The 9,137-nt window shown below is 42.5% G+C and overlaps 1 protein-coding gene across 1 annotated transcript; it reads left to right on the top strand.

Annotated features, from left to right (window-relative positions):
* The first annotated feature begins 3,222 nt into the window (after nt 1–3,222).
* On the top strand, nt 3,223–7,381 carry LOC147616548 (uncharacterized). Its single transcript, XM_086777615.1, has 3 exons — nt 3,223–3,690; nt 4,265–4,375; nt 4,541–7,381. The coding sequence occupies exons 1-3, from the start codon at nt 3,607–3,609 to the stop codon at nt 6,773–6,775; spliced, it is 2,430 nt and encodes an 809-aa protein (XP_086633741.1). The 5' UTR covers nt 3,223–3,606; the 3' UTR covers nt 6,776–7,381.
* The last annotated feature ends 1,756 nt before the right edge of the window (nt 7,382–9,137 follow it).

Here is a 9,137-nt window from a genome sequence, read left to right as displayed (position 1 = left end):
TGGGATATCTCCGAGCTTACAACTTGTGAAATGCCATTACATGGTATTTAGAAATTGTAAATATGGGGCTTATATATAAGTCATTTTGACTAATGAGAACACACAATTAAGTCTAGCTTTATGGTCTTGTGTTGATGCTTGCTTGCATGTTTACTCTCTCTTTAGCATGCATTCTTGTTTGGATTGTGTGGTGAGTGTGAGTGTGTGGATTGATGTTGCTTACTCTCTCTTCTTATCTTCCCTCTCCTTCTCTATCTCCATCTCCATCTCATTGTGCTCTTGTGTTGATACTTGCATGTTTGCTCTCTCTTCTTTGATGCATACTTGCTTTTTTGGATTGTATGGTGAGTGTGCGGAGTGATGTTTCTCTCTTCTTCTCTTCCCCCTCCTCCTGAATGTGTACACAAATATTTTGTTGGGAAAGCACATACTCTTGCAAGTTTGGTGTGCTCAAACTTTAAATTGCATACAACTATTTTGGGGCAGTAGAACACCCCTTTTCATACAATCTCAACAACAAAGGCAACAAAGGGAATAGTAGGGGTAGCCTGTTCACCAGATGGTCTTACAAATGTAAGACTAGAAATAGCTGGATCATCTACCTCAAGAATCGGCAAAGTATAGGATCACCAGGAGTGGAATCGATCTGATTCTAGGATTGACTACAGAGTAGGATCATTGGTATCTCATGGCTCACTTGCACAAAAGTAGGATCATCGGTATCTCATGGCTCACTTGCACAAAAGGAGGATCATCGGTATCTCATGGCTCACTTGCACAAAAGGAGGATCATCAGCAGAGTAGAATCGCTAACCAAGTTGAATCTAGTTGGATCACAACGATTCCAGTGTATAGTCATTGGACAATACCAAAAAATAGAACAATGATTACAAATTGGAAATACATGCCAACTTATGCAAATATTGAGGCATGTATTTTTGTAGATGCTCATGTTGCGACGATAGAGAATTTTTGCTTGGGTTTTCCATGTGTGTTTGGTCAGATACACATGTACGTGCCATATAGTTTTTATGTCGGTCGTGTTTTCATCTATTTTTATGTGTCGTCTATAGCAAGGAGGGGGGGGAAACCTTCTACGCAAAAAAGAGATTCAAAGATATAACAATTTCATCTGCACCATAGCCCACCAGCATAGGTGTAGACTCCGGCAACACTAGGCATATACAAAATGGACCTGCCTCTGCTAAAGGAGTACATGGAGTAGTCCAGATGGCGACAATGGAATATGGATCACACAGAATATGAGAGGGCCGGCTACCATAGGCTGCTCTCAAGAGAACTTCTTCACTAAAAGCACCATGGATCACATAGAATATGAGAGGGTGGCTACCACAGGCCGCTAAAGGAGAACTTCTTCACCAAAAGCACCATGGAAAACTAGCCAACGTGGAGGCTCACCAAGTTAGCCAGAGATCTCCAATATAGAAACACTTACCACAAGGCACCCACAACAGAGTTAATAGATCCATAATACATGCCAATCAAAAGGATATACTCGTGGTGGACTTACTTTGAGCGGTAAGCTACAAGCCCATTTTTGATAAGCTTTTCAAAGCTACCCACTCCGCTTGCCTCGGTGAAGCCATCACTAAAGCAATGGATGATGGAAGTGATGACCTTGTTCATGGGTGAACACAAGGAGTTTGAAGAGCTATATGTCCAAGTCACTTGCAAAATCTTCCACGTGTTGACTATCAACTTGAAGGTTTCAATGAGGTAAAAAGCTCTCGTGGGTGGCACATATATCATGAAAGCAAAGTGTAGAAATTAGCCTTCGACGTTGCCATCGGCCCGACTCTAAGGCAAATTTACAACTATTATGAGCGAGTTCGATACCTCCCATCCCATCATGAAAGGACGTTCGAGGAATGCTTTATGACATAGTTTTTTTTTAGTGTGGCATATCGAAGGTTTTTCAACCTTTTCTCTACTTTGACATGATGCCATTTGCAACTTCTCGCTCACATCATTGTATAATAGCGCTTTTGAGGATGGAAGCTAGACTAGGTGTGGGTTGGGGGTTGTTACTCCTTTTCTGTACTCTTTGTAATCCCCGCTCTAGATTAGATGTTTCCATTGTATATGGCCAAAGGCCCACTGTTGCAATGAAAGCCGCGGCCATATAAGGCTTGAATATGTAATGAGAACATGTTTTGGGCACCCCATAGTGTGGGTGGTCGGACAAAGCCCACTTGTATATAAGTGACTTATGAGGGTTTATAAGGTCACCTTTCATCTACTATTAAGCTTAAGCTTGGGAGCTCCTTCCTTCTTGCATGCCTTGTTCCTTTCCTAATTCTTCCTAATCCTTGCATGCTTCCATGTTTATGTTTGTCATTAGCTATGGAGTCTTGTTGAGTTGCTTGCTTGTGTGTGTGTGTGTGTGTGTGTGTGTGTGCGCTTGAGGTAAGCTTGCTTGATTCTTGCTCGTGATTAACTAGATATGGAGTGTTATTTGAGAGAGAGAGAGAGAGAGAGAGAGAGAGAGATGGAGTGAGAGGAAGCTTGCTAGCTTCTCCCTCATTACGGAGGTCCAAGCATTGGATTAAGGTTTCCATTCATGCGATGCGCTCTCAGGCTTTAAACGGGTTGTGCAGACAATGATTGTTGTTGTGAAGCTACAACTTCCCTAAGTAGCTGGCCACTTTATTGATCCTCGCAAAAGCAGTCATAATCATGGCCAACAAAATGGAAATTGTGTGTGACATCCACTCCCAGACTATGGCTTGGACGTGATAAGAAGCTCTAAAAATTCTTGGACGTGATCCTCACAAAAGGAGTCCTAATCATGGCCAACAAAATGGACATTGATGAGCATTTTAGATTTTGGGCGGGATCTCATGCAATGCAATTCCGTATAGTTTTTCCTTTTCTATTTTTGAGCTTCTCTCTATTTTTAGTATCATAGTGACGCTATTTTTTCAACAACTTATTTGAGCCTTGTTATAGGTAGTCTCTCTCTCTCTCTCTCTCTGTGTGTGTGTGTGTGCAATTTTTGTCTGCACGAATCAAGAGCGAGTCTAGGTGATTCGTGCAGGTTTTGGTGATGCCTTGTGCAAGTCTTGGTGTTGGCGAGTTGGGTTGGTGGGAGCCACATGCATGTCGATTGGGTGGTTATCTACCCATTGTGTGTGAAGCTAGGTTTGAAAGGCACACATATTTTGTATATCATGATTCATCCCTATCTCCCCCCCACCAAAAAAAAGGAAGACGAACAAGAGGGTGATGCAACTTTTCTACTCCCATGTAAAATAATACCTTGCGTTTCTGGACTGTGCGTCCCGCCATACCCACGAAGATTGCTTTGACCCACGATTTCTTTGCGCCAAAACCCCTGTTTTAATCTGCTCGATCTCTGTCTGTTCGCCTTCCTTCAGTCTGTCTGTGTGGAACCCCCCCTCCCCCCCTTCGCCCTTTCGTAGGGTTTGATCTTTCCGTAGGCTTTGCTGGGCATTTCGAGTCGCTGCACGGGAGATGACTCCTAGAAGAGCGATCCTTTCAATGTATTTGACAAGGCAGATTTCTAGTGTCTGATGCGGTGCCAAGAAGAAGAAGAGACGAAGCAACAACAGCAGCAACAGTACAATGTCCACTGCCATGAATGAAGAGGCTCTGAAAAAGGACACAGACTGCGTCTATTTCCTGGCTTCCCCACTCACTTGCAAGAAGGTAATCTTTTTTCTTTGTGCTTTTTGGCATTCTCGGTTTCTGAGTAATTTCGTAAACCCCTAAAATCCATAGCTGGCTCCATGTATGCAGGGTAGTCATACCTACCCTAATCTCTGCGGCCTTGTGATGTTACTGAGCCCAATTCTCATACTATTGAGCCCAATTCTGTAACCAGGGCTTCTACTATAACTTATCTCTGTCAATTCAACTAGGGTTGCTCCTCACATCATGTCTACCCATTCAAGTGATTCAATTTTCATCTAGGTTTAATGTTACGCATACATGGCATCAAACTGCTTTCATTGTTTAAGTAGGCTTACTGCATGAAGGGTTGCTACTTACTACATCAGGTATACATGCCATATCTGTCTATTGACCCCGACCCCAACCCCAAACCAGTACCACGAAACCCTGAATACATGGCTTATTCTTCCCAATGTCTCCCTTCCCCCTTTTGTCCCTGGAATTACATCAGAGGATTTCACGAGTATCAAATTTTATTATTCGTCACTTAGGATTTTGAAGCATTCCACAGCTGCATCTTAACATTATGGAGCTTTGTTTATGCTCTCAGGGAAATGAATGTGAATTCAGGCACAGTGAGAGTGCTCGAATCAATCCCAGAGACTGCTGGTTTTGGCTCTCCGGGGCGTGTCTCAATGCGAATTGTCCTTTTAGACACCCGGTGAGCTCCATACTCTTATTTCTATTTTTGTGCGTAGTGCAGTGAGATTTTGCTTTTTTTTGTAATCTGTTAATGTGTTTACTTCAGAAGATTGATTGTTTGGCTTTTATCTATGTTGTGTTTTTGGTATTTGCACTATATTGATGCTGTTTAGCTGTAATGCAGCCATTGGAAGGCATACCAGAAGGCAATCCAGCAACAGCAGCAGCAATTGGGGGGAAGTCAAGAGTGCCTTGCTTTTACTTCTTGCAAGGTTATTGTGCTAAAGGTGATAAGTGTATCTTTATGCATGGCCTGGCCCCAGCTTCAACCACAGAAGTGTCTCAAAAAGTGTCAAAGTCCAATGCTGTCAAAACAATGGAGCAAAATGACAATCAAGTTTCTGCCAACAAAGGGAATGGCTCGGTGACATCGAAGCCTTCTGTTGAATCTTATGAAACCCCAGTAGATGTGCTTCTGCCTGTGAATGCTAAGTCCAACCAAGCTCTTCAAGAGGCAGATGTCAAATTGATTGATATCATAAGCAGGATGTCGGAAGGCTCTGATAATTCCGCACCAGCTAGACCTCGAACTCATCAAGGTGCTGGACTGAGTGACAGGTCAAAGCAGGCTTCAGTGATTGATGACAGGCTACGTCAAATACAAACATTAGACAACAATTTCTTGCATTTACAACAGACCCAAGCTGAAGATGACACACTATGTGATGCGCAACTTAGAGATGAAAGCCCACACCAGGCCCATTCCGGAGAAGAGCGGATTCAAAATGGCACAGAATCAGAAGAGTTGTGGGAGGAGTCTTCATTTGATGTTCTTGTAGATGACGGGACTGATCAATTAATATATGCAGAGGATATCAACTACCTATCTCCATGTGATGTTATAGTGGATCACCTGAGAGGTCACATTCAAGCAGGAATAATGGGAGCAGAGGGCTTTGCAGATTATGAATATGAACATGCTGGTGCTTATGATCAGTATTATGATGCATCAGCTGATTATGAACTTGCAACTTATGATGCCTATGAACAGCAATTAGTTTATGAACAGTTGAATTCTTATGATTATAATAATGGCATACAGCCAGCCATTGCATTCAAGGGTAGGCAAACCAAAGAGATGCTTCCACCTAGGCGAGAAGTGCCCTTTGATGGAAAAGCTCGAGGTGCTGCTGTTAGTAGCAATGATCTTCGCAATCACATCGTAAAACGAAGGAGAGCGGAGATGAACCAAAAGCTCGGAGAGGATTATCATCAAAGGCAGCACCAAGGCAATGGTTTTCAACATAGTCGGAGGCACCAAGATGGCCACCTGAAGCAACAGGAGGTGCTGGCAAGGAATCGTATTTTGCCACAGCCAGGGACTAGGTCGAACCGACAGTTCCAGGGGCGCGGAGAACCCTCAGGAAACAGGCATTTCCATGGAAGGCTAGCAGAACCCATTGGGACCAAGCGAGTATATCGAGATATGGCTTTAGATCGTGAGGACACTAGCACAGATCGAGTTACCGGCAAGAAGTCCCGCAATATGGGTGAGCATTTGAAAGCTAAATTCAAGAAAGAGCGTGGGCGGCCTGCTGCAGTAGGAGCAGCAGGTGAAGTTATTGGGGTCAGAGACAGCAAGAAAGTAGAGGTGAAGAAAGATGACTCATCATTTGCAGGACCGAAAAGTCTTGCTCAGATCAAAGCAGAGAAGATGAAAGCCTCTGGGGAAGGAAGCTCAGGTCATCAACCAGATTCTCCTGGAGAGGTTAGTAACAGCTTGAACCATGTGGAAAAACGCCAGGCTCCACACATGAGGAGCAGGATTTCTGCAGTTCAAGGTTCTGTCAATGAACCGGCTCCTAAGGAGCTTGGCAAAGCCCTGACACCTGGAGTCTCAAAGGATTCTGATTTTGAAGGTCCTAAGCCTCTGAGTGTAATTTTAAAGCAAAAACGCAAGGAGGATGGAAATGGTAAGCTCAAGGAACACAGACAGGAAAGATTTGAGGGAGTGGCTGTTGCCAGCTTTATGGTCTCCAGTTCAAGGACGAGCCATTCTTTGCCTGCAAGTGCTAAGGATCCAAAAGATGGTGGGCTGCTATGCGCTGCCAATCCTGTTACAGCACATGACCTTAACAAAAGTGAGACAAAAAGTGCGGAAGCAGTTGAACATGGTTCTAGGAACCATAGAGACGAAGGATTTCAGCAGCAAGGAGCTGCAAATTTGACCACTTTACTATCAAATAATAATAGAGGAGAGCCTGAGGATACTCAGTCACATAGGCTGGGGAAGGAAGTTGATCCATTGTTTGACATGGGAGATGGGGTAGATGCGGGTGACAGTGTAATGGAGGATGTGGAGTTTGAGGATGACGATGAGGATGATTTTGCAAAGAAGCTTGGTGGGTTTTTCTCCTAGCCTTGCAAGCAACACATGGAGCTGAGTTTTTCTAAAATGCTCATATGCCAGGTGAATCACAGTAACTAGGTCTTCAACTAAATGCAAGGAACCGAAAGTCTACTCTGTGTTTGTAAAGCTAATACCTCTGGTGAGCTTGCTGCTTGTGGCCTGCTTCAGACAGGAAGCTCCATGCTGCCACTCATTGCTTAGGTTGGATTGGGGATTGCTTTGATACCTAGAATTGGGAATGCATAAGCTAATGGTAATGTTATACAGCTAATGGTTGCATGTCCAGACTCTGTAAACCTCTTGTGGCGTGATTTCTTACCGTTCTCCATTTTATCATAACTCCGACTGAAAGCAGACCATAGGAAACGGAGCATCTTAGCTTAGCTGTCTGCATATGCTGTCTAAAATTACAAGTTTTTGTTGTGGGGCATCTCTCATATTACCTTTTATGGTCTGAATTTGTAGCCTTGGTTTGAAGCATCTCCAAATGTAAATGCACTCGTGAGGGCATGTTTTAATTTCAGGAAGCATGCCAATTTCCACTCAACATCTCATGTTATTTGTATTGCATTGGCACGCGGCATATAATGAGATTGCACACAAAGCAAACCTCTCAGACACGATTTGTCAATTAATTAATAGTAACATTCCCAATAATATTTGGAGAGCAATGGGTGTTAGCAAATTTTGAGCTGTATGTTTCTTTCAACCAATCAACTTTTCATTGGGTTTCATTAGGACTGTAAACTAAATGCTGGATTTATATTAAAATGTGTGAAACTCAACTGTTTAAAGACATGCTAGCATGTAGTCTTTTGGTCAAAGTGGACACCGGATATGGACCCGAGCTCTTCCATAAAACATCAACTGCATAGCTTTACAGTAGATATCATGGAAAATTAGACTTCCGAAAGAAAATCAGAGATGAGATCAATAGCTGCCATGTGATGAACCTTGCCATAGGTCCCACAGCTCCAAGCCACCCATGAGCACACGGCGAGCTTAACTAGAACAAACACTCGTGCTAGGAATCCTAGCCCTTGATCCATAGCCATACATGTGCTATACCTATGTCTTACCCCTAGGCTACACAACAAAGTGCAGCACTTCTTATGGATTCCCCTTGTTTACGTATATAGGCCTCTAGCTTCTATCAATAACCCAACTCACTTATGGGAATACCGACATACTTAGTGCCAATCTCTTGTAACACAAACACTTCTAGTAAGGGTGTAACATTGTTTTGTAATGTACCCACACACTCAAGCCTTCATGCATCCATCTCTTAAAATTAGCCATGTTGGCTCTTTAAGTTAGTCATGCTATCAAAATGCCTATACATCTCCCATAATGAGTCCACATATAAATACTAGTGATGTTGATAGTTTGGCAATTAGGTCTTTACCATGTGTAAAAGCTGAAGAGCATGGTATTTAAAGAAAGGTTGTTGTATGACCACATCTTAAACAAATATAGAAAAGCTGAAGAGCATGGTATTTAAAGAAAGGTTGTTGTATGACCACATCTTAAACAAATATAGAAAAATCAAGAAAGGTTGTTGTATGACCACATCTTAAACAAATATAGAAAAATCTAAGGGAGTACTCTTACAGAAATAATACCCTTAGTCTGGCCACATCTTAAAAAATGATCATTTTTTAACACACTTTCAACTTTTAGCTCCTTGTTCTTCATCACTTTCAAGCTAACCATGGTGAGCTTTCAAACATAAAAGGCTACCTACATAATGTGAAAATGGGAACCCTTGCAATTTCAAGCTTCTTGATTTGGTTATAGTGTAATCTTCACACAAAAGATTTCAAAAGCTCATTTTGCAAAGGGTATGCTACAGAGTGAATTATCTTAAATTTCTTCATTTTCTACAAAAAAATGATGCTTGCACTTCATGATCTTCTAAGATTTTCCAACTCAACCGCTTTCTTCAACTCTTGTTACTACTTTCCTCAACATCCATTTTCTTAGGGAGTCAAGATAGTGAGATGGGGATGCATGGCAATGGACTCAAAACCTACAATGGAGCTGGGCGGGAGTTGATTTGGTATTATCGAACACTTGAGATATAGGCTATTTGGATCAATGATTGGTGTGGTCGAAGAAGAGGCCACCATAGGAGGTTCTAGCTAATTTGAGGAGGATCCAAGTGATAGGTTGTACCATGGGTTAGGCTTATGCCCGCCATTGTTCCCTCATCAAGAAATATACATCCATAAATATACTTGGACAACTGTCGATAATGAGGCTTATTGCAGTTGCTTGAGATATTGGTACCTATTCCTACTAGATATGTCTACTAAATGTAGAGCCTGTATGTATATTGTAGGTGCCATGCATGGGCATTGGACTGAAGGTG

The sequence above is a fragment of the Cibotium barometz genome, chromosome 38 (genome assembly GCF_041138505.1).
Source record: "Cibotium barometz isolate CiBa-2024 chromosome 38, ASM4113850v1, whole genome shotgun sequence".
NCBI lineage: Eukaryota > Viridiplantae > Streptophyta > Polypodiopsida > Cyatheales > Cibotiaceae > Cibotium > Cibotium barometz.
Note: the sequence above shows the minus strand (reverse complement) of the source record. Positions and strands in the feature narration are given on the sequence as shown.